Source organism: Sceloporus occidentalis, unplaced genomic scaffold (genome assembly GCF_023333645.1).
Source record: "Sceloporus occidentalis isolate IW3139 unplaced genomic scaffold, rSceOcc1.0.p SCAF_3, whole genome shotgun sequence".
Classification (NCBI taxonomy): Eukaryota; Metazoa; Chordata; class Lepidosauria; order Squamata; family Phrynosomatidae; genus Sceloporus; species Sceloporus occidentalis.
This window is the reverse complement of record NW_028316983.1, coordinates 57,590,458-57,616,963: the sequence shown is the minus strand read 5'-3', so window position 1 is coordinate 57,616,963 and position 26,506 is coordinate 57,590,458. Positions and strand designations below refer to the sequence as shown.

Here is a 26,506-nt window from a genome sequence, read left to right as displayed (position 1 = left end):
TTGATGTAACGGACGCTCTGCGTCCGCACATCACGCAGCGGAAGTGACGCAGCGAGTGTGCGCTTTGGCACTTGCGGTGTCTCTTCCGGGTTGCCGGAAGGAGCGCGATTTTCACCCTTTTTCTTTGCAGCGCGGAGGAGCCGCGCGGTTTGGCTGCTGCGACTCCTCCGCGCTGCAACCGGCAGCGGCCCAAGACCACCCCTTTTGGGCGGTCTGTAATGGGCTCAGTTCATGTATAAGAATCTTAATACTTCTCTTAAAACTGACTTTTAAAAAAAATCCTAACATTACTGAATTTTATTTATTAGTAAATATCTGTGTCATGCCTTTCCTTGTTTTCCAATCTAGCTTGTAAACTCAAACTTTGTTAGTTCTGAAACAATGAGATTTCTCTCTGATGAATAAATATACAGATTTTCATATATTAAATGTGAAAAGCTAGCTTCCCTCATTTAAAATTCATTTGTGGAAGAAGGGTTTCACATTGACTCTGACACAGAAAACAGTCTTAATTTACCACTCCTCACAAATTGAGTGGCTGTTTTCATCCAAGTTGCCCTAGATGTATCTGGAACTTAACAAAGCAATCTTTGTCACTAGTTTGAAAAGTTTACGAAAGACATTTGAGCTGCCTCCCATTAGCTGACCTATATAAACAAGGAAAGACATATTTGGTAGAAATATACAAAGCCAAAGCCAACACTTTTAGAGCCTACTTTCCAACTACACTGCATATCAGAAAAGTTCAAAACGAAGATATACTCAAGAATAAACAGGCAGAGCTTCTGGTACCATGAACATGCTTTTTCATAAAGTATTCTAAGTCAAAGAAACTTTTATTTAACACTACCTACAGTACACCAGTTCTCAGCTAGAGAACACAGTATTTAAATGTTTTGACTTTGAAGTAAAGGATGGATTAAAAGAACACAGCATCTATTTTACTTAGGTTTAGAGAGCTTCCTTAATATGAATTACAACCATTCACTAGAGAACTTTGGGGAAAAACAGAAACAATCATTTAGAGCAATGCTTCAAAAGCTCATTTACTGGGTTCAAATGGTATGTATCTTTGATTTGCAGGCTGGGAGTGCCTGAGGCTAGCTAGCTGGCCCTTTTCAAAGCTGCCAAAAATTATTCCCCCTCCAAATTTTGCATCAGGTCTACTCATTAAAGCTAATCCCAACCCCATTCAGGACAGAGGGCCAAGACACATTCAAGAGCCACTGGTTAAGTTTGGCTGTCATTTCAACTGCAAACCAAGAGAAAAGCTGATTTAATTTTCATTTATTTAATTTATATCCCACCTATCTCCTTATATAAGATCCAAGGTGGCTGTTGCTGTGAGCACTGCGTTTATGTTAGATTTGTCTTCACCCTAAGATATTTAGAATTAATTCTGAAGGGATTACCATCTCAGTATAAGTTTAGGAAGAGGGCTGGAAGTAAAGCAAGTGGCACTGCTGAAATCAAGAGAAAGGTGAAAATCATCATTCCCCTCCACTAAAACTTTCTCTGCTGCAAGTTACAGGAAGAGTAGGCAGATGGACTTTAAAAAGAAAAAGAGAGACTATATACTGAAACAGATCTTGGGTTCCATACTCAGCATATTTAGTACAGGCAAACTCTCTCAAATTTCTAGAGTTAGCTGGTTTTCTGTAGAATTTACTCATTGACAATCAAAGCAGAGATACAGAATTCATTTTCAAAACTTCAAGGCAAAGCTGACATTCTGGTTCAAGTGAAACAGTTAAGTACACACATGCTGGTTTTCATCAGTACCTGCAACAATGTGTGATTCAGTGTAACTTCCAGCTCTGCAATCTGGTGTGCCAAATCCTCATTATCCCCATGGATTTCCAAGTCTTCCTCAGGTATTGTTTCCCATCTACCTTGATGAGCTGCCAAGTTATGAACTAATTCATACTGTCCAGGTAAAGCTAAACTGATCCGTGTTTGTCTTCCATGTGTGAAGTGAATTCGACGCCTCTTGCAGTTCTCCTCACTGCTGATTTTGGTGGTAGGCAGCAGTCTCTCCCCCAAGAGCATGTTGAGCAACTGGCATTTGGCATTACAGTTCTGACCAAAGATTAAAAGGCATGGATGACAGCTTACTGTCAGCTGGAGGTACTCCTCCTCATGTCGGGGAAAGGCAATTGAGCTCAGCTGCCCTAAAAGAGTGAAAGAAAAAGAATCTTTATTAGCAATTCTATTTACTGGATCGAATTTCTACAGATTTCTCCCCTGAAAGACCAACTCCTAACCTTAAAATAGACTTTTGCATGGGTGTTGATAACTAGGCCAGGTTGGTAACTTTCCAACTACACTGAATATCAGAAACATTCAAAACGAAGATATACTCATGAAAAAAACAGCCAGGGCTTCTAGTACCAGGTGATACATGAAAGAGTGCTAGATACCAGGGCTCTCTTTTTCCTTCTGCATGGTGAACAGCAAACAGTGCAGCAGCAGTAACAGCTGCTGCCAAATTTCTAAATATTGTGTCTTTAGTTTGCAAAAAAGATCAGTAAAGATCTTTTCCTAATGCAGTGCAAATCAAAGAATTGAGAATCACTGGTTTAGATATTTGTGAGACAAAGTGTATGCAATATTACATAAACCACCATTACTACCACCACCACAGACAATATAATCTAGATTTAAAAGTGAAATTAGAAATTACAGAGTCTACTCCATTTGTCAAAAATTAATACCAAGGATTGACATGAGGACATCTGATTTCAGAGAAAAAATGGTACTGAAGCTGTGATTGATGCACATAATAAATGGAGATCAAACACTATAAACACTTTCAGACATGTGTACATCACTCAGAACTATAGACTAAGATGTCCATTTCTGTATCAGACAAAAAAATCCACAATCTTTGTCTCCATCTGGCCAAAGACAGATCAGGAACTTGATACAAGTGTTGGTTCTAAATACCAAAAGCCCAGTTTTAACTGAAATTATATTAACTTATTCTCATGTAAGAATTCAAAGCAAGACACCTTTAACAGGCACCCTGTACTTGTGTATAAGCAGAATTATAACATCTGAAATGTCTTGTTCAAGGAAGGACAGCCAGAGCAGCCAAGTGTATTACAAAAGAATAACACTCAGACAATTCCTTTAATTCAACTGGAACGGGAAACATCAACCTTAAGCAACAAGAACACATTAGTTACCTTTGCAGCAAGATGCCAATTTCCTTGATACACAATACAATTTTGCAACTAGGCTAAGGCCAGTGTACTGACAGATCAGCTAACAGCAGTTAAGGAAAGCTTTTGTAAGACACTTTGAGAAACCACACTCTTCCCTCTTTAAAACAAATTCCCTCCTTTCCATTAGCAGATTGAAGAAATATTCCAACTGCTGTGTCAGGCAAACCCTGGTTCTTCTCAGCAATTGTTACTATCACTTAAAAGACACAGGAGGGAAAATACATTCCTAAGACTGGATCTCATATTCTCAAATCAGGGCTAGCAGGGAGCCAGTGTCATGTCTTCACTAATCTTCCAAGGAGCCGAAATGCCAATTTTAATTTTCTCCTATACTGATTTCTAAATGTTAAACATATGCCACCTTTCATCTAGAAAAGATCCCAGAACATTTAATACTGAGAAGTTCTCTCTCAGTGCTAATCCTACAAACTGACAACTCGGGTAACATAAAGCTAGCATTAACTCTTCTTGTTTTTATATTAATCTGGCTTGTTTGCAGGGGTTCACAAATATAAACATGTGCTGTGTTCTGTAAGACCAAAGAACTATAGTTCAGTATTCTGCTCTAACTGTGAACAATTAGATGCCTATGGCAGCACAACAGCATCCTGCTAGTGTCCCCTGGAAAATAGGGTTGAAAGGCATACTGCCTCTGATACTAAAGAAAATATATATACACCACAAACAGCTGTTATTAATAGCCTCTGTGCATTTTGTCTAACTCCTTCTTTACAGTTGTTCAGATGTCCATCAGTAAATCTTCCAGGAGCAAATTCCATAGCTTCATTATGAGCTGTATCTAGCATTACTATTCCTTTCATTAGTCCTGAAACTCCCACTACTTAGCTTTACTGGTTGATTCCAGGTTTCAGTACAAAGACAGAAAAATCATCCCAAGCTATTTTTGCCACATCTTGTCCAACTTTATAAATTCGTATGTTAATTAATCATGGATATTATTTTTCATCTGTTTACTCTAAACTGTACTGTACTTGTGATTTCACAGCCCAATCTCCAGGTGGTCAAGATCTTTTCAGACTTTTCATTGCATTCTTTGGTTACAGCCACCCCAAATAAATCTTTTTGATGAATACTTGCTCTTGTCTGCCCATCCCAAAATGAAGTTAACTTCCCAGAGTTAAAATTATAGACTGAGACTTAATTACTGCTTCTCTTCTGCATTATAAGATAGTGTTAATGATTACTTCTCTGCTTCCATTATAAGATGATGCACCTGTATAACCCTTACAATGGTTTTAAGCAATGTAGTAATGATTAAATAGCTGAATACAATATGGGGAAAATATTTAAATTTTCAGAAAGAAATGTCAAAAATGAATACCGAGGGTTGACACGAGGACATCTGATTTCAGAGAACAAATGGTACCAAAGCTGTGATGGCTGAATACAATATGGTGAGAAAAATTACGGCAAGGAAAAGCTGATCTAAGTAGGGAAAGATGTTAGGCTTTAAACCCCAGATTATATACACACTTGATGCCAATCTTATACAGATGTCAATCCTATACATTTTCATTCAGATTTCTTGGTAAGATGACTGAAGACTTACATGTGATGCCTGAGTTTGAAAAAGCTTGAATTTCATTTTTCTGCTTTTACTTATTGACCACTAAGTAGATATCAATCCTCTAGTGGGGAACTATCTCCCCTTCTTTTAGATCATGTGATCAAATAGTTATTCTAGAGAAGAGCATTTCCCAGAAAATCATTGTGGGCAAAATTATTATTATTTTAAATTTTATTAATACATTCTAAAACAAAACATGACAACAAACAGTACACCACATCAAAAATAAATACAGGCAATAACCCAGGTAAGGCCCTGAAAGTTAAAGATAAAAGGTGTGTTCAGGGATCCTGAAAGACATCTTTCCATAAAAATTTAGCTAAAATTGGGGGATGCCTAGAGACTAAATCTTGCTGGATGTATTCAATAAATGGGTGCCAAATCTTATGAAAGGTCAATCCATAGTGTAAGCCTCTCGCTCTGTTGTTATTCTCTGCCATTTTCTCCAGTCCCAGAGTCTAGTCCACCATCCTGCAATATTCAACTTTCCAGTTTTCCAGTTCCTGGCTATCTCAAGCCTGGCAACAGCCAGAAGCAAACTAATAAATTCTTTATGCTGCAGGGCTTTATTTTCATTCATAAAAATGGAGAAGAGGAGCAGGAGTGGTGATAACTGTATACTTTGTTTAGTGATGTTGGAGATCAGAAGTTGTAAAATTTCTGTCCAATACTCATGCAGTAAGGGACAATCCAGCCACATATGTACAAAGGTTCCCCTACCTTCACAACCCCTCCAGCATTTTGGATTAGCATTGGTAAACATACGAGCCAATTTGACTGGGGTGAGATACCATTGATGGATTCTCTTTAATGGCAGTGGACCTACTTTAAATGGTAAATGAGTCCATATATTTCCCCAGGTCTAACAATCAATTGAAAGAGAAAGTTCTGCTTCCCATCCTGCCATATGAAGCGTTGGCTTCCCAAATGTTTCTTCTAGCAGACAATTATATACTGTATATACTCGACGATAAGTTGACCTCATGTATAAGTCGAGGGCAACTTTTGAGGCTAAAATTATGGATTTTGCTATGACCCATGTATAAGTCAAGGATAAAACTTAGGGGCATAGAGCAAAGGATCTAAAGGATGAAGCAAAGCAAAACAATGTCAAAGAACTTAGAAAATTCCAGAAGACGTAACTCTTTGTGCTTACTCTTAAAACTGGATGGATGAGAGAGTAGAGGGGGTCAGTGCTTCACATATTAAACTCTTGCTTTTCACCAGTTTTTTTTTCTTTTAAATAAGAGTTAAGATACAATACTTATATTGACCCAAGTCAGTTTTTTCGGATAAATTTTTTGACCTAAATTTCTAGACATATACATGAGTATATACAGTATGCATGCTATTTGGCCTTTAGGATGGTGAACCTTTTAGAGGCCGAGTGCCCAAACTGCAACCCAAAACCCACTTATTTATTGCAAAGTGCCATGTCCCTCTGGCTTTCTATAACAAACTCTAGCAAACTCTGTGCTGGGGACTGACAGCATGGGCCCACAGAGAGGGCTCTGAGTGCTACCTCTGGCATGCGTGCCATAGATTCGCCATCACTGGAATATATAGTCGGAGAGACACACGTTTTCAAAAAAAGTAAGTGGGCGAGGATATTCCTGTATCTGAAGCAGTTTTTTTTAAGAATAATTCTATCTGTATTATTTGATACCAGTTCTGATGACCAGTGCCCAAAGCACAGATTAGTTGCTCTGTTGTGGTAGTTGTCCCATTGTGGAACAGGTCCCAAACTGTATACAGGGCATAAACCTCCCAGCCTTGAAACTGTGGCCGGTTACAAACCAGCACTTAAAAGGGGCGTTTCTTCTAGACGCCCCTGGGTCTAATACGGACTCTGTCCGTACAATATGGCGCCGGCTGTTCCACACGGCCGGCGCCATCTTTACGTATCGAACGCTGTGCGTCCGAACGTGTCGCGGCGCCTGTGATGTCGCGAGTGCGCCAGTGGTGCCTCGCAACGTCACAGAGGCACCGCAGAAAGAAGCTCCATTTTGGAGCTTCTTTTTTGCTCCGCAAGGGAGCCGCGCGGTGTGGTTGCGACGGCTCCGTTACGGAGCAAACGGCAGCGGCGGCAGACCGCCTCAAAGCGGCGGTCTATAACCCGCCTGTGTGTATTTTTCTGGGCTCTAGAAAAGAGAGTGAGTAAGAAAAGGTCATAAAGGGGATTGTGGGCAAAATTAGCATTACAAGTATCCACACACTATTATGGCTAGACTGTATAAAGCCTGTCAGGCACAAAGTCCTGTACTGTACTTACAACTATTTGTTTTACATCTATATAGTGCACATTTTATACATACACACATGTATTATTTTTAGTCTTAATGTTTTAAGATTGTATCTACTGTATTTCAAAATCCTCTTTGCATTTTCTAAAGTATAATCTGCACTGCAGAAATAATGCACTTTGAGACCACTTTAACTGTCATGGCTCAATGCTATGGAATTCTGGGATCTGTAGTTTTGTGAGATATTTAGCCTTCTCCGTCAAAGAGCTCTGCCACAACAAACCACAAATCCCAGGATTCCACAGCACTAAGACATGGAAGTTAAAACCATATCAAACTGCATTATTTCTGCAGTGCAGATTAGACCTAAGTGTGGCATAAAGATGGTTTAAATAATTTGTCCTATATCAACAAAATATTTCTTAATATACCACAGACTGGATACAGTTAGTTATGGTCCAAAATATGCTGCAGAAATAATCCAGTTTGAGACAGCTTTAACTGTCCTGGCTCAATGTTAGGGAATTCTGGGAACTGTAGTTATGCGAGACATTTAGCCTTCTCTGTCAGAGAGTTCTGGTGCCACAATAAACTACAATTCCCAAGATTCTGTAGCACTGAGCCAGGGCAGTTAAAGTGATCTCAAACTGGATTATTTCTGAAGTATGCATTGGCCCTATGTTTAATTTCCATTTAAGATAATCTTGATTAACTTTTCAAACTGATTTCAATGGAACACTGAAGCATCAAGTTAAACAAAAGTTATTCCTGAAAACATGGCATACAACTACAGCATTAATTCTGATCGAATCCAACAGTAACAGCAGTTCTCCCTCTTGTACTGAACTGGGCTTCTGCCGATCCACTTTTTGCAAATATTCCTATATAAGGAGTAGTTTGTGCCAAATGTCTAAAGAAAAAGGATTTCACCCATATTGTTCTACATTTCTGATCTAGCATAGCAATTTCCAAAAGGTGCTGTGTAGAGAAGTGTAAACAATTGCTGCTGAACAGAAAACAGAACTATTTTCTATCTGCTTTACTAATTTCCAACACTGAAGAACCTTGTTTGAAATGTTTCTATTCCAAACCACTCCCAAAATGCTTCACAGTAGTGTTTTGTATTCAGGGCAATACAAATATGGTTAAAAGAAAGGGTTGTTTAATGGCAGAAAATATACTACTAACAATAATTCAGACTGCAAAGCTCCAATTACACCCAGAATCAGGCTACACAGCTGTGTTTTCTACAAAACCTGAAAATCAACATTCAAAATGAAGGTGAAGTGAGAATGTTGGAATTATGGCTTTAAACCCTCTGCAAATTCAAATGATATGTGAACTTCTTTTCCTACAGTATGATGTGACCATACAGATAGAAGATTACCTTTATTATTATATAGTGTGTCATTTCCTAGCAATGGCTACTATGAATGATACCGATGGAAGTGAAAACACAGTTGAAATGCAGATACTGTATACTAAACAACATGCTTACCTAACACAACTATCTTTAAAAATGGACTTGGGGGTTTTAAGAGTTACTTACTACCATGTCAATTTCTTTACAGCGCAGAACTATAGATCAGTGGTCCCCAAACTGTGCCCTTTAAGAGATTTTGGACTTCAGTTCTGAAAAGCTTCAGCCATGTTGGCCAATAGTCTGGGATTCTGGGAGCTGAAGTCCAAAAGCCCTTAAAGAGCACAGTTTGGGGACCACTGCTGTAGATCAACTGTGATCCTGCAGATTGAAAACCAAAGAATAGAACTGCTAATTTAATGTTTTCAGAAATTACTCAATATTATATCCCCTCAGTTAATTTTTTTTAACAATAACACAAGTAGTTTGGTTTTTATTCAGCATGTGTCAAACCTACTGATTACTTAAAGGTTATTTTTGTTTTAATATATAAATTGTTTAACATATTTGATTACAGTTTGTTCAACTGAATGCCCAAACCCAATTGCTGAGAGAATTTCTGCATTAAAACAGCATTATGTCAGCATAATATAACTAAAAGCCAGAAAATGAATTCAAGGGTGTTGTCTAAAAATGTCTGGGCCTGTAGCTGCTACAAAGCTGCAAGAAGCCATCCATGCTGTGATATGTAATCTAGTCTGACTGCATAACAGTCAGTAAATATATTTTTATTAAATGCATATATAAAGAGAGACATAACACTGCCATCAAACAAGTCTCCAGACAGACAGCTGGCTGTCATTAATATCCTTCATGAATATTTTAACTGCCTTTTATGTATCCATTGACTCATCAAGAAGGTTTTTAGGTTCTATAGCACAAAACCAGAATATTTCAGTGTGGTCAAAATGTTTACTGATGGAATAAAACTGTTTATTTCTGTTGAGAAACTGAACCATATTCTAACAAACCAAAGTGGCCCTAAGGTGCTGACTCTAAGAACCAGTTTTATTACTGCTCTGAGGAAAGGGGCCCTTTGAGTGCAGCAGCTAACAAGAATTTTTATGCTAAAGGGATCTGTTGGAGAAACGCTTTTTCGTCAGTTGAAAAAACATGTGATCAGCACTTCAATTGTACCCAGATGGGAGTATCCAAGCACATGGGCCCCAATTATGTTTTTCTCAAGAAGAAATAAGTTAATTGAGCTCAACCTATGAGAACAGGATAACTGAATAGCATAAATAGCATCTGCTATAACAAGAAAAGCATACAGCTTTTCCCCTCACATTAAAGCATTTGTAAAAACATATTTTGAATAAATATAAAATTATAAGTAACTGTGAATCTCTAATAAATAAATATTTGAATTCTGTACATCGAAAAATAGTACTTATTACATTATAGTTCCTTACTCTGTACATTTAAAGAGGAGGAGGAAGAGGAAATAACCAGATGCCTATTGATGCCTGTAGCAAAGCTTAATGTGGCCAAAGTCATGAGGGAGTAGAAATATAGTATTTAGCCACAAAGAAATTAACTGTTGGAATAGCAACAGAGCACAAGAATCCCTGGATGCCAGGTTATGATCTATTATAAGGGACCGTAAGCTGTACTGAAACTATGTACTTGAGAAGCTATTGGTGGTGGGGGGGAGGGGAGTCTAATATCTATACAACCTTTTTGGAGAGTGGGAGAAGAAACTGCTTTTAAGATTTCCATAACTTGACACATTTGATTGAATGCCATACTTCTCCATCAACAATTTACATTTCATAGTACTATATCAAAAGCAATTGTTTAAAAGTGACAAGTATACAGTCACAACTGTGCAACTTCACTCAGTTTTTTAAACTTAATCATCAATATATACATTAAGAATTAGCATGGCCAGTACTGACTACCTTACAAAAGAATGCCCACAACTATTTAGAGAATGTACCACAATAGCTGACACATTTAACAGCTGTGTTTAATAAGGCTACATTCTTATCTAAGTCCTCCTTATACAAAGTCTTTTTTTTGGGGGGGGGGGGGGGAAGGTGTTGAAATCAGAGGACCGTGGGAAGGCACAGAAGAGTTTAGAATTATTTGTTGTTAACTGCCCTCGAGTGAGACCTGATTCATGGTGACATTGTGGATGAGACATCTCCAAGACTCCCTATGCACTGCTTAGGTCCACCAGATTCAAGCCCATGACTTCCCTGATTGAGTCCCTCCATCTGGCGTGTGGTCTTCCTCTTTTTCTGCTACCTTCAACCTTCCCTAACATTATGAGCCATGCCTTCTCATGATGTGGCCAAAATATGATAGCCTCAGTTTTGTGATCCTGGCTGGCTCCCAAGAAGTTCAGGCTTGATCTATTCTTAGACTACCAGTAATAATAGGAATACTTAAAAAAAAATTTTTTTTTGCTTCATTCCAGAGGAATCTCGTGGAGTATGTTTACAGATTACATTCGGGAAAAGATTTCACAGCTCAGTTCCTGCTTCCAAGTTGTTGTCCCAAGTTATGCTGCACCCAAGTTGTGGAACTCCTTCCTTTGGGAGGTCCGGTTGACCCTGCTGTCTTTCTACCAGAAAGTTTTTTATTTAAGACTTTTTTATTTAATGAAACATTTGGTTTCGGTATGCTGCAGCAGACAAAGCTTGTTATGGGGTGGTGTTGAGTGTAGTCTTTGCATTTTATTATGTTTTAAGTGTCTTTTTAAAGCTATTTTTAACTTGCATTTTTTAAATCAAAGTTAAATTGTTTTAACTTTTGTATTAAGAGTTTTAAATACTGTATTGTGTTTTAAAATGTAGTACATCACTCAGAATTCTGTGCTGTGAGAAAGGTGGACACAAATTAAATAAATAAATTCCCAGTTGTCTTCATTTCAGTTTGCTCTTGAGTGCAACTGTTCAGTGGAAAGGAAGTCTCTGTCACAGTGCTATACATTCTAGAGGCTAAAACTTTACAAACCAATTCTATTCACAGCAGTACATCCACTTCTACTCCTAGCACAACTTTACTTCTAGACTTCTTTAACCACAGAATTTCTCTTTACCAGTGATGTGGACCATTAATACTCTGCCAAAATAAGCAACCACATATTACAGGGGTGGTAAGTATACATGAGTTTATGTAAGATTGTGGTATACAGAACATAAAATGTTGACATAATAAGATCTGATTAACTTACCATTACCAGATTTTTCCCAGTCCATCACGGATCTAGAGTCAATCCCAAACTACATTCATATTCCATAGTTTCAAGGGCATTTCAATGTATTTCACCTTTCTCCCTATATAGAGTACTAGACTGGCTTGGATGTTTGATGACTAACAAAATGTAATTATTTGAGGGCAAGAATTTATTTCTGCTTTTAATGGCCACATATTTGGAGGTTTATTTTCTTCTGAAGTATCTCTCACTTGTTCAAGAAACTCTAACACAGACATGTGGGAGACCCACCACCTAATCACCAAACTTTTTAGGCAGAGATGTCTGAACATGTGTTGTCCAGACAACTTCAGACATTCCTGGACAAACTATATTATGTACACCCATTTCTGTATGGCTTCAGACCAGTGTGTGGTACTGAAAACACCCATATGTTGCCTTGACTGACAATGTACTCTAGATGAAAGACAGGGGTAGTGGTATCCAGTTGATCTTTTGGAGCCTTTTTATACCGTGGTATTCTACTGATTGGCTCTAAAGGATGAGAGTAGGAGGCACTGTATTTGATGGTTCTGCTCCTTTCTACAGGACTGTTCCAGGGAATGGCACTGAGGATTCCTATTAATCTTTACAGGTATTATAGTGTGGAAGCAAAGGAAGTGTTTAATCTTATCCACCATGCACTTTGATATCTATATGAAGCTGCTGGGTGCAGTCACAGGAGTTTGGGAGTTGCCTGGGGCTGTGCAAGTGGTGGACCAATGCCTGGTTGAGATATATTGGACTGGATGAGAACCAAGACCAAGGCTCTGTGGACTGGTGGTATCAAGTTCAAGAATTGGATAAGCAACCTGCCCTGGATGGAACTGCATTCCCCTTGAAGGAACTGATGCTTGGGAGCAGTTTCATCTTTGTCACAGGAGGCCCAAGTGGACTCTATAGCTTGTAGTAACTGTTTAACTGATGCACCAGATAGTCTTTCCTGGGCAGGGTAATTTAGCCATGGTAGTTCATGTGTTGGTAATATACAGATTAGACTAGTATAATTAGAGATGTAAAGAACTGGAAAAAATGTAAAATTAGGAGAGGGGGCTCCCTGAAGCCATTTCTTTCTGAGGGGAAATGAATTATAGGATATTTTATTTTATAATGATTAATATTTAACTTAAGACATTCTTATATTTACTTTCCTCGCATTATTTCTAAAAACTATGTAACAGTTAGGTTTTTAGGTAAGATTCTTCACAATATCTTACATTGTTTCAATTTCTGATTTGGGTTTCCTTTTCTTAGTTCCTTTTATGGGGATGACTGCTTTATGTTGGCTTGGCATTGTGGAAGGGGGGACAAAATACTGTGGTTGTCTCTGCTTTGTTAATGTGGATGATTTCTGTTTTTAATTAGTTCTTTACCTTGTTCTTCAAAAATTTGCAAAAACAAAGAGGCTCCCTGGTAGCTCCATTTTAACAAGTATCAAGTAATACTGTATTTTAAAAAGTAAATCCCATTTGTAAGTATTTTCTGGATAAACTGAATACTTTTATTGTCTTTTCTAGCCCTCCATAGTGCCAAACAATGCATTTTATGCTCCTACAACAATAAAAGCTTCTTAATATTGATTTTTTCCCATTTTTCCAAAAACTTCCATTATTTCCCAAAAACACAGGAAAAAATTTCCCTTACAAAAGTGCAAAGCCTCCCACATGGAAGTGCCCTTGGAGATGCTGCTGCAAGTAGTATAATATGTGGCACTTAGACTGTAGGTGAGAACAAAAGATATTGCTTTGGTAGGAATTATAGTAGCTGCCAATACATTTATAGTAGCTGCCAATACATTTGCATTTTGAATTAAAGCTACTGGCAGCGGCATTAAAAGCCCTATACATCCTGGTGCTAACTAATTAAAGCAATAATTATTTCATATATGTCCGCCCCAGGAATGAAGACTGCTGTAAGACCTGTCTTGTGAGAAAGGAAGAATATAAAATAACATATGATAAATTCCTCTGCACCCCCTCCCCCAAAGTGGGAATAGACTACAGATGCAAATATGGAAGAGGGCTTTCTTCTATGACACTTGGTTGTGGAATACTCTCCTACTGAGGATACTGACATTAGTTTCACTCCAATGCCAAGTTAAAACGTGCCTTGGAGAGTCTAATGATTTTATTCAATTTATACATGTATATGTTTTAAACTGTCTTAATTTCATTTAAATTGTTAAATAGCTGAATACACATTTAGACTGTTTTAACATATTTTATTGCTTTAAATGGTTTAATTCTTTTGAATTCTTTAAACCGGTTTTAAAAGATGTCATTCTGAGATCTTATTAAATAAGGTGGGATACGAATATTTCAATAAAAAAAATAAACAAATTAATATTATTTTACCACTTATTTGCTACTTTAGAGGTAACTCTGGCACAGTAAACATTATTGCTCTTACCAGCTATTTAATCCAGATGTTATATTTTGATATATGTTTTAGGTATCCATTGTGACTTAATGTACAATTTATATGTAAATAAAGCAAATAATAATAATAATTATAACAACAATAATTTTATTTCTTACCCACCTCTCCTCACGGCTCGAGGCAACATAGTTAAAACACAGGTGTTATATACACATATTAAGCTGCATCTCTATGCAATATTTATAATACATAGGGCAATAATTAAACATAAAATTCATGTTTAAAGTAGGTCTGCTAGAAGAGATAGGCCTGCTAGAAGAGATAGGTCTTCAAATGTGTTTTATATTCTGACAGGTGGTTTAGTTGTCAGATCTCTTCCGGCTGTCATTCCAGTCTTGGGGTGGCCAATGAGAAGGTCATCTGGGTAACAGCTGCCAGTTGGGTTCTTGTAGGCTGGAGCAACTGCCCCTCCCCAGAGGACCTCAGTGTTTGGGGCAGATTGTATGGGAGAAGGCAATCCTATAGATAACCTGGACTCAAACCATGTAGGTCTTTGTACTTTGCCCAGAAACTAATTGGCAGCCAATGGAGTGACTTGAGTATGGGTGTAACATGTTCACATGTTCAGGTGTGTGTACATGTATCCCATACATTTTAACCATATGATTAAATTCAATGATTCAATGAGGCAAATTAAATGGTTAGACCCAGTGTCTCAATGGGATTTATATAAAGTTTGATTTACCTTTCAGGAATTGATTCAATTAGTTTACTCCAATTGAGGCTGTCTTGCATTTAAGCCATTTATTTCAGCAGGATCTCATTGGGCCTGAACAGACAGACCAAAATAAAGCTGCTTCGGGTCACTTTAGAGGTATGCTGTTTAAATGACACACTCATCTTAAGAGACCAGAAGCTGTGCCAAAGCTGCGCTCCAGTCCTTAGGACTGGAGTGTGGCTTTGGCACGGATTCCTGCCTCTTAGGATGCATGCATAATTTAAATAGCATACCTCCATTGTGACCCGAAGCAGCTTTATTTTGACCTGTCTGTTCGGGCCCACTGTCACTTTAAAAACTGGTGCTCAAATGTCCGTTTCCCTTCATCTGTCATCATCCCTTTTTTCCTTTTTTGTGTTTTTTCAAAGAACTAAAGCCTGAGAGCATAGCCAAGTGTTTTATTTTTATCTCATGGAAAAATGCTACACATTTTTTTCAAAACTGAGTCTTTAAATGTGTTGTAAAAACAGGAGAATTTAAAAATTAAACTATGATTGACTTTTCATATCAATTGATTTTTTATATATCAAACTTTATATTTTCTTCATGTTTAAATATCTGAAGGGATGTCATATTGAGAACGGAGCCGGCTTGTTTTCTGTCACTCTAGAGACTAGGACATGGAGCAATGAATCCAAGCTAAATGTCCTTAATGATAAGAGCTGTTTGACAGTGGAGCACACTACCTTAGAGAGTGGTGGAGTCTCCTTCTTTGAAGGTTTTTAAACAGAGGCTGGATGGTCATCTGTCGGGAGTGCTATGATTTTGTATTCCTGAACGGCAGGGGATTGGTTTGTTCTTGTGGTCTCTTCCAACTCTATGATTCTATGCTTCTATGTAGTAAGAGCCTGAAATCAATGTTCAAAACATGTAACCTCAATGCACTAAACTTTGAGAACATCTAAATAAGGAATGTTGATGTTTATTTCAGTTGAGTACTGTTTGTTTATGGATGCAATGGCTTAGTGGTTAAGATGCCAATTCTGACACCGGAAGTTTGGCAGTTCAAGGCCCAAGTGCTGTATGATGGGGCGAGCACCTGTAACTAGTCTCAGTTTCTGCCAACCTAGCAGTTTGAAAGCATTCAAATGTAAGTAGATAAATAGGTATCACTTCTCAGTGAGAAAGTAACAGCATTCGGTGCAGTCATGCTAACCGTCTGACCACTGGAGTAGTCCTCAGACAATGCTGGCTCTTCAGCTTAGTAATGAATATGAGCACTGCCTCCCACAGTCAGTTATGACTAGATATTCATGTCAAGGGACTACCTTTATCTTTTACCTTTACTGTTTGCTCTTCTTCTAACAGTGAGAAGCATTTAATACTGCAAAGCAAATTGTGCAACTACAAGCAACTCTGGATACAGCTATGCCTCATACCCAGCACCAGATCATATAACAATCCAAACTACTAGTCACTGCTTATTAGCATTACCAATTACTCTGGGCTTGGTTATCTGTGTTTAAAGATCAATCAAACTGATATTTAATGCTTGCAACTCTGGTTCTTTATGAGTCACTTCAATGCAGAAGTTGGATTTCCAGATCAAGCATGGGATCAATATCCACTTGATAAGACTATTTACTTGCATTAGACCATGTAAACCATCATGTGTGAACCCATAACATGACCATGTTGCTTTGTTTCCAAATTTGTGAACAATTCTCTCTCTCTCTCTGTCTCTCTCTCTCTCTCACACACACACACACACCCCTCTGAAAACACAAGGAATTAAACATACTGTATAAGCACCCCCTTACAATTCATTTCAGATTATTCATCACACCATGGTTTTGCACTATATCCACTAGGCTTGGTACGTTACATCTTCCCTTTGTACAATTCAGTTCCCTTCCTCATTCTGAAATTTGTAGCAAGTCACAGTTTGTCAGTATAATCAAATAAAAAAGTACTGTGCATATCCTGTAAGTCCAGATATTAATTGTTCAGTCAGACTGGGATCCAGAAACTTAGGATGGAGGCACCTATAAACATGGATTTCATAGCATGGAATGGAATGAAGGCTTATGCTATTCTACACAATACTAAAACATCTGGGACTGGGGTACATTTGTTCTGTCTTCAAAGTTTAACACATTATTTTATAAATTATCAATATAACAAGGTCCAGTTATGGAAATGAATTAAGAACTTTACTATACAGTACATGTACATCCTTTCTCTGACTGATTTCAAAGTGTTCTACACAGCAAGGAAAAAGTGTCACCTCTAGATGTTGTTGAACTGCTGCTTGCATCCCTAGCTAGCACAACCAATGGTAAGAGATAATGGCCGCTTTGAGTCTAATCTGGGGAACAGGCTAGATAAGAATCAATAAAATAAAAGCCTAGGTATATCTGGTGTGCCATATGTTTCTTCTTTCTGTTCTACAAAAATCCACCTAAAACACATCAAAACAATTATTTCCCTTGTATATTTGAAGATATTCCAGAGGGCTTGATTCCAACACAAAACACTGAAGAAACTTATTTGCTTTAATACTTTAATTATTATCTCCATTAACCTTCCAAAAAATCCCACAAGTTCAGAGTTAAGTAAGGAGGAAAGGGAAGGGAAGTCATGTGGTACTTTTAAAAAGGACTTAGTGAAAGAGACCCACAAGTGCTGCTGTCAATGAAATGTACTACTAGCTGTTATGAGCAACGCGAGCTCTCATTCCACCAAGCTGGCCTATATTTTCCGTAGTTTTGTGGGACTGTCAGGGAAATGGAAAGACTTCCCTCTATTGCCTTTAATATGTTCACAGTACACTTTTTTTTTTTTGGGGGGGGGGGCTCTACCAACATCAAAAGGCCCAAAACTGAGAGGCAGGTGAAGGGCTGTCAACATTTCTGCATCTGGGAGTGGCTCTCCATGGCCAGATCTCCACACTCAGAAACTGGACCTGTTTTCTCTCTCCACCCTGTGAAGTGAAGATCCAAAAGTGCCTGCCTCCCTAGGATCACAAGACCGCAGCCTAAGCACACACAAAATTACAGTCTACCCATCATTGTAACTCCCACCCATTTACATGCTTGACATTTCATAAAATGCCTTCCAACAAATAAGTTGGCAAGACTTTCAGATCCTTTGAAATTTAGGCTATTGATGAAAATGAACAACCGGAAAGGTTTTCTGTTTGTTTTGTTAGAAATGTTAAATAATGTGGTTTCAACTAGCTATAAATTGTATTGAGCACAAGTTCCAGTCTAAAATCCTATTAAGTAAACAATTTATTACCTTAAGTTTCAGGCTCTATATTCCAACTTCACTCCAACTTTTGACTGACTTTGTCACTCAAAGAATTCATTTCATTTCCATCCCTCTTTTACAAAACTTAAGTGTGTACCCACACCATGGCTGTATTCAGTTCCATCTATGTAACTTCCAAAATGTTTATTTGCTGCTTCATTCAGATGAGTTTCACAGTGCAATACAGTTCAAATCATTTTGGCTCCCTTCAATCTCAACAAATACTGTTTCCCATTTACTATTAGCGTCTATTATCCCCTCTGTTGTAAACCGCTCGGATTCCCAGTGATTGGGCGGTATATAAATAAATCCTATTATTATTATTATTACTACTACTACTACTACACTCAACTAAGACTAGATCCATGGGGAAACAGTTTAGGGGGAAAGCAAGCTGGAGTGCAGTAAGATGTGTCAGCATATACAATATAGCATTATAACACCAACAGTCCCTTTTCAAGTGTTTGCTCAGAAGGTAAATATTTAAGTCTCCTGCCCACAAGAGCTTGTATTGTGGTAAATCCATCCCAGAAGAGTGATGCATCTTTCTTCTTTCTACTGCTACCCATCCTAAGATGTTGGCGATGGGGGAGAACATTCTTCACATGTTAGTTTGGCAATGATTGGTTGACATGGATTTATTTTTATTTTTCATTTTGGATAAGTGGGAGTGGAAGGGAAAAAAAGGGAGGATATAAAGATTTTTTTTTAAAAAAGCCAGCTGCTGAGTTACATTCTAAAAAAAGAGGAAAGGTGCATGTGTGAAAACTGCCTGAATTATTGAAAACTAACAAATATCAACCCCCACAATAATACCAGTCATGAAGGTGAAGTGACAGCCACTTTCAGTTTATTTTACAAGAAAAGAAGAGCACTTCTTTCAAGGAAAAAAGTAAGATGAAAATTTGAGGCAAGCACCACACAGAATCATAGAGTTGGAAGAGACCACAAGGGCCATCCATCCAACCCCCTGCCATGCAGGAAATCTCAATCAAAGCATCCCCGACAGATGGCCATCTAGCCTCTGTTTAAAGACCTCGAAGGAAGGAGACTCCACTACACTCCAAGGAAGGAGTGTGCTCCACTGTCAAACAGCTCTTACTGTCAGGAAGTTCTTCCTAATGTTGAGGTGGAATCTCTTTTCCTGTAGCTTGCATCCACTGTTCCTGGTCCTAGTCTCTGGAGCAGCAGAAAACAAACTTGCTCCCTCCTCAATATGACATCCCTTCAAATGTTTAAACAGGGCTATCATATCACCTCTTAACCTTCTCTTCTCCAGGCTAAACATCCCCAGCTCCCTGAGTCTTTCCTCATAGGGCATGGTTTCCAAGCCCTTCACCATTTTAGTCACCCTCCTTTGGACATGCTCCAGTTCCTCAACATCCTTTTTGAATTGTGGTGCCCAGAACTGGACACAATATTCCAGGTGGGGTCTGACCACAAAGAGCAGGCACAACCAAAAGAGTATGTATTGTGTACATACGCATGCCTAAGGCTAACTACCACACCATATTCCAATTTAAACCTGCCACTCTGAAGTTCTGATGGATGACAGAAGATCACTCGGTCACCCATATCTCAGCCCTTTCATTGTCTCTGCCTACTTCAAGTATCAATGGCGCGTTACAGACCACTCAAAGGGGTGGCCTGTATCCGGCCCTTTCCCCGCTGGATCAGGGCCTCAGCTGCCACAGTGGCAGCCTCTGAGGCCCCGATCTGGTGCTTTCCAGGCCGCGGGGAAGCGGCAAAAGGCTGCTTCCCTGCAGCCTGGAAAGGGGTGTCCTTGGAGCTTCATGCCCCAAGGACACCCGACAGCGCCGGGGAGGAGGAGAAAGGGGCCACTCGGCCCCTTTCTGCCTTGCGTTGCTGGCGCAGCCGTCTAAAAGCTGTGCCAGTGACGCAAATCGTAGAAGGAGCTCCGTTTCGGAGCTCCTTGCTGCACTGCGAAAAGGGCGCCCCAGGTGCCCTCGCGCAATGCGAGGATGTCATGTCCTAATGGGGCGCCCATCTAGAATGGGCGCCACCATTTTGTACATACCGTGTACATACTAGAGTTGGGGGCGTCTGGAAGAGAAGCCCCCGGGTAACCCTAGTACGTACATGGTACGTACTTTAGGCGCGCCTGTAACGCGCCAATGTGAAAAAGAATCTTACAGCACCTTGGAGACTAACTGAAAGACAGAAGTTGGTAGCATGAGCTTTCGTAGACTTGAGCTTACTTCCTCAAATACATTCCTCAAGTATCAAGTGTATACTTGTCAACAGTTTCATGCAGGGTATTCATGTATGTGGGTCCCTCCTCCCTTTCATATCATCTGAACTGAGGAAAACAACCACAACACCTTGACCAAATGCAAGGCTATACCTGACACTTTCAATTTTTTCCCTTTCTGTCTTCTATAGGATTTTTAACACCTTTGCCTGGAGCCAGTGGAACTCCAAAAGCTTGTAGCATATATAATGTGCATTTTTGACTGGCCAAATAAAGATACAGTTGGCCTCCACACTTGCTAGGGTTAGGGGCACAGAACCCCTGTGAAACTGGAAAAAACACCAACAAAAAACCCACTTTTTTACCTGAGAGAACACCTCTCTAGGAATCTCTAGGTCCTCTAGCACAACACTATGGTCAACACCCACCAGAAATTGACCACAGAACCATGCTGGAGGACCTACAAATGGCTAGAGAAGTGTTCTCTCTAGGAATTTCTAGGTCTTCCAGCATGACTCTATGGTCAACCTCAGGCAGCGTTGCCCTGGAAGACCTAGAGATTTTTAAAGAGAACATATTAATCAAATCTGCAAATAATCAAATCCACAAATGTCAAAGCCGTAAATGTGGAGGGCTGACTGTATTGCAGTTTTGTGGATTTTGGACAATACTGTAGTTAAATCCTAGGATTCCATAGGACAAAATCAGTGGTGTCAAAGTGCATTAAATCTGCAGTATGGCAGCAAGCCTAAAGACCTTAGTCCTTTTCCAGCCTTACTCAAGGAAGAAGCCCCACTGAACTCAGTGAGACTGGCTCTTGTGTAAAAGAGACTTAAAGGGCTGGTGGAGGGGCCACCCTGTGGTGTTTCCAGGCTCCTCTTTCCCAGCAACAGTGATCAGAGGTCTTCCTTTTCCAGGACATACAATACACTTGAACCTTCTGTCCAGGAAGAATTCCAAAATGTCCGCAAATAGGGGGATAAGATGGATCTTTCTAAAGTTCTTTTTTCCTAGGAGTAGCAGAAGGAGACAAAACTCGCACTCAGATTTTGGGGTGCATATGTTTCAGAGGAGAAAAAGGACAGCAAACGTGTGAAATCCAGTGATTCCCAAACTTTGGTCCTCCAAGTGTTTCAAAAGTCATCTCCCAGCATCCCTGGCTGCCAGCCAAGGTGGCCGAGGCTTCAGGGAGTCGAAGTCTAAAATATATGGAGGATCGAAATTTGGGGTTGGGGTTTTTTTTCTTTTTAATTTCAACACAATAGACAAATGAAAGGTATAATTTAAATATAAAGTCATTTGTTGCTAATAAACTACCATTTTAAGCCTTCGCCTTGTTCAGAGTTCTATATATATACTGCAAACCAACAAGTCATTGATTTAAGTTTAATCAGAAAAGTATGACTGAATACATAATAAAATACAGTATACATAATATATCTGTAAAGAAACCATACAGAATGAATGTAAATTTAGAGGAGTGCTTTTAGCTTTCATTTGGTCATTTTGTCCCACATTTTGTCTCAACAGTGCCTTGTCCTCAGGGTGATCAGACCATGGTCATGACAGTTAAACTGGAACCATGGAGGACGCCTGGCCAACCTGAGCTAGAAACACTCCTATCAATGTAAATCCGTGCTTTCATTTTGGGATTCCTCCTGACCTCCTGGTTGAAATGCATAGTAGGGCATGCCCTGGAAAGGAAGGACGCCTGGAAGGGTGACCAGATACGTCCTACACGAAAAGGAGCACAAAGCACTGCAAAGTGTAGTGGATTCAAGAAAAAGAGTAGGACATGGCCGAAGAAAAGCTCAAAATGCTCCTATAAATATAAATCCATGTTTGTGTGGCTCAAAATAGAGGACATTTTGAAATTCCTCCTGGGCAGAGGAAGGCTGGAAGTGGAGGACAGGTCCTGGGAAAAGAGGACATGAACTAAAAACACTCAAATGCAAGCCTATGCTTCTTCGTCATGTTCCAAATGGAGGGCCTTTTGGAATTCCTTCTGGACAGAAAGCTGGAATGGAAGGCAGGTCCTGGAAAAGGAGGATCTCTGGTCACCCTGACCTAAAAAGACTCATAGAAATATATATTCCTGCTTCTTAGTCGCACCTCGATCCCTGGGAAGTGGTGCGAAAGAAATAATAACAACAGCAATAACAGCAATAACAATGTTCCCAATGGAGGGCCTTTTGGAATCCCTCCTGGCCAGAAGACTGAAATGGAAGGCAGGTCCTGGAAAAGGAGGACATCCAGTCATCCTGAGCTAGAACCACTCCTATAAATGTAAACCCATCCTTCTTAGTCCTGCTCCCAATGGAGGACCTTGTGGAACTCTTCCTGGGCAGAAAGCTGGGAATGGAGGGCAGGTCCTGGAAAAGGAGGACGCCTGGTCATCCTGGACTAAAAATATACATATAAACCCATCCTTCTTAGTCCTGCTCCCAATGGAGGGCCTTGTGGGAAGGGCAGAAGGCTGGAAATGGAAGAGATGCCCTGGAAAAGGAGGACGTGCCTGGTCCCTCTCAGATAAAGCCACTCCTATACATGGAGGCCCTTGGGAGACCTGCCCTCCTGCGCAGAAGAAGCCTGAAAGGTCCCACTGGGCCTCTCCCCGAATTCCTTACCGGCCTGCAGTGGCGCAACCCCGCCACTAGGGGCGCTGTCGGGGTCCGGAGGAGGGAGCAAAGGCAGAGGCAAAGGCGGCAGAGGCGGCGTCTCCTCCGAGGCGGGCCCGGAGCAGCCATTGCCTCCAGCAGCAGCAGCAGCAGAGGCAGCAGCAGAGGCGACGGGGAAGACGGCCGCCCCTTGGGAGTACTTGACGTCGCGGAAGAACTTCTTGGTCTCGCGCAGGTTGTGCTGCAGCCGCGCCAGGTGCCGGTTGCAGTGGCCGAAGGCGCGGCACAGCTCGCGGTGTAGCCCTCCGCCCCCTCGCGCCGAGGAGCCCCCTGACATCTCCGTCCCAGACTCCTCCGCCGCCTCCTCTTCCTCTTCCTCCTCTGCCCACCAGGGGGGCGATTCGGGGGCTGCCAGGCTGATGCTGCTGCTGCCTCCTCCGCCTCACTCACAGACTCCGTGGCTGCCTCCTCCTCCTCCTCTCCCTCCCGTCAGCAGCGTCGCACCACCAAGCCGCACTGCGCACGGAACGGAACCTTTATCCGGGCGCTCTGGCGGGGAGGGGGCAGGCGGCCGAGGGCGGACCCCATTCCGCTCCTCTTGCGCGCTTGGCACTATGGGGGATGTAGTCCCGCTCAGAGGCCTCTGTTTTTCTCTCCCTCCTCTCCCGAATGGCCGTTGCTCTCCAAAGGGAGGGCGGGGTCAGCCGGAGAGAGCGTCTTCCGCTCCGTTTCGAAATGCACGCCGGGATTTGTAGTCTTTCGCCTCATGAGCCTTGTTTCAGTCAGGATTTCCATCTGTAGGGGTTTTTTTTTGTCTAAATAATAATTAATAATAATAGGTTTTATTTTTATTTTACAGTAAAGTAAATGCATAAATAAAATACATAAATTGCATACACAAAACTAAACAACCCCCTGATTCCCCTTCCTAAAATTCAACTACAAATCTAACAACATTATAACATTATAAAATACAATTAAAATAATAACAATGGGGCAAGACATCTTGGGATGGCTATTATCATCATCATCATCATCATCATCATCCCACCCTTCTCCCAGGACTGGGACTCTCAGGGCAGCTTTCGATTGAAAACATACTATTAGTACATTAAAGCCGAATTAAATTAGTACAGTATAATTAAAACAGATTCCAACCTGAAGTATCAAAAACTTTAAAAAGGTAAAAATGTGTAAATACTGTTCAGCCTCAGAGGTCTGGTGTAAAGTGTAAACGGATATAAATCACAAAAGGATTAAAGTTTAAAAATAATAATAATATAAAGATGACGTGAGATGACTGAGAAAACGAGGGTCGGTGGAGTTTTTAAGGCCACGTTTCCACTAGCTTTTAAAGCAGATTGCAATTCGGTTTGAACCGATTTAAATGACCCTGGTTCGCACTTGAATCTGATCACTGAAATGATTCGGAGAGGGGGGGCTATGCACTAGACCCATTTAACCCACGTCTTTTTGACGCTGATTTTTTCCGTGTCTTTTTCGATAAATCGAATCCACGCAAGTGTGAACCGGAGGTGGATCGGAATCGATTTAAATTTGCCCTTCGGCCAGCTTAAGCGGGTCCATTTTGAACCGATTCATTCGTCATTGTGAACCACAATTGGGTTATTTTATTTCATTTTGCAGCAAGAAAATGCTATCAGGGCAAATGTAGTGTGAACTACACTCCGCTTCCAAATCGATCCATCAATTCGGATCACAAAGCCATTTATTTGCAAGTGGGAATGAGACCTTAAGCAGATTGTGATGTGGGTCATGTGGGTCATGAAGGCTTTTTGTCCCATCCCCCCTGTCCAAAAACTTATAAGCAGCCTTGGGTCACTTTTCGGGAGAAAGGCGGCCTAGAAATGAAATAAATAAATAAAAACACACTTGTCTACAAGGAATATTCATTCTTTCAGGGAGAATTCTCCCCTCAAAGTCCGAAAACACACTTGTCTAAAAATAATATTCCTATTTTCTGAGAAAATTCTCCCTCCAAAGTCCAAAAACATATTTGTCTAAAAGGAGTATTCATTTTTTTGGAAAACAATTCCCACAAAGTCCAAAAACTTGTTTTTTAAAAAAATCATATTTTCTGAGAAAGTCCTCCCCCCAAAGTCCTAAAACACACTTGTCTAAAAGGAATATTCATATTTCGGGAGAAAATTCTCCCCACAAAGTACAAAAACACATTTGTCTAAAAGGAATATTCATTCTTTTGGAAATTGTTACAAGACAATACTCATACTGTACTATCTTCTTTTATTAAGCTACAGCACAAATAATCATAGTGATCAAGAAAATCTATGTGTAACTTGATTTATATGTATTAATATGTTATGTTTTAGGACCCAGAAGGTTGATTCTGCTCCCCATGAAGATGCAAACAGAATAACACAACTGATGAGCAGTATTATCTGCCTACACTCATGCCTATTATCCGGTTAGCGGATGTGGTTCTTAGTAGATCCCATAAAATAAAAAATACCCTCCTTTATTCCTGTTCCATTTTCAATGACATTCTCCAATGCCCTAAAGCCATTATGGTCTCATCTGAGCTGAAAGGATGGTTTGTGTAAAAATTATCTGCACCATTAAATTAGATTTTTGTGAGATCTTTCTTTTTTCTGCAGAGAATGTCATTTAGTTGCAATCTGTATTCCAGTCTAGTCATAAGATCGGCTCAAATGCTACAACCAATTCACACAGAGACAAATCCTATGTATATTAAGTAAGTTCCACTAGTTCGAGTGGGACTTATTCTGAAAAACTATAAGTGAGCATAGCTGTACACTGTCGGCCAGTAATAATATTTGGGCAAGGCCAACTCCCGGCACAATCTGGGTAAAAATCAACTACAGCCAAAAACAACATACACAGCAAAGTATAAAAACAAAATCTCTCAGCTGTTGGTATTGGCAGTGCACTGACCACTTTTCACAATTAAAAGAAACAATCACAGATAACTGATTCATCCAAAGTTCCTGGAGGCTTTTATCTTCAGTTATAATATATGTACACTCATCCTTCCACATTTGCAGCTTTGACTTTTGCAGATATTGACCACAGAGTTGCACTGGAGGACCTAGATATTCCTAGAGAGGTGTTCTCTCAGGTAAAAACATAGTGTTTTTGTTATTTGTGGTTTTTCCACATTCACGGGTGTCCTGTGCCTCTAACGGTAACCTCAGCGAATGTGGAGGGACAAGGGTATACAGTGGGCCCTCTCCTTACACAGGGGATCCTTTCCAGATCTCCCCGTGTAAGGGAAAATCTGTTTATGCTTGAGCCCTGTAGGAAATAATGAGGCTCGTGCATGTGGCGGAGCTAGGTGCGGGCACACTGTACAATGTAATACAGCATGCATATATATACACACACACACACACACACACACACCCCTCTCTGACTTATAATCGGTTTCAAAGTCTGCTTCACAGTTCCAAACCTAGTCCACACACACACAACAATAAACTACACGGCATCTTCAACCATAACTCTCAATCAATCAAACATTCCAGCTGTCACCAGTCAACTGTTACCTGTCAATCAAAAGATTTGATTAGGGTCGTCATAAGTCGGAA

The 26,506-nt window shown here is 40.1% G+C and overlaps 1 protein-coding gene across 2 annotated transcripts in view; it reads right to left on the bottom strand.

The window, feature by feature from the left end:
• The window catches only part of LOC149315984 (dual serine/threonine and tyrosine protein kinase), a 64,181-nt gene extending 40,814 nt beyond the window's left edge, over positions 1-23,367 (bottom strand). Inside the window, exons 1-2 of one of the 2 annotated variants that reach the window (XM_089514537.1) lie at positions 22,929-23,367; positions 1,783-2,171 (exon numbers count right to left, since the gene is read on the bottom strand). In XM_089514537.1, coding sequence (XP_089370663.1) covers positions 1,783-2,171; positions 22,929-23,256 — 717 coding nt within the window. In that variant the 5' untranslated portion in view covers positions 23,257-23,367. Of the gene's footprint in view, positions 1-1,782; positions 2,172-15,523; positions 15,674-22,928 lie in introns of those variants that run through there. The other variant, XM_089514536.1, reaches the window with a different exon arrangement.
• Positions 23,368-26,506: the final 3,139 nt, after the last annotated feature.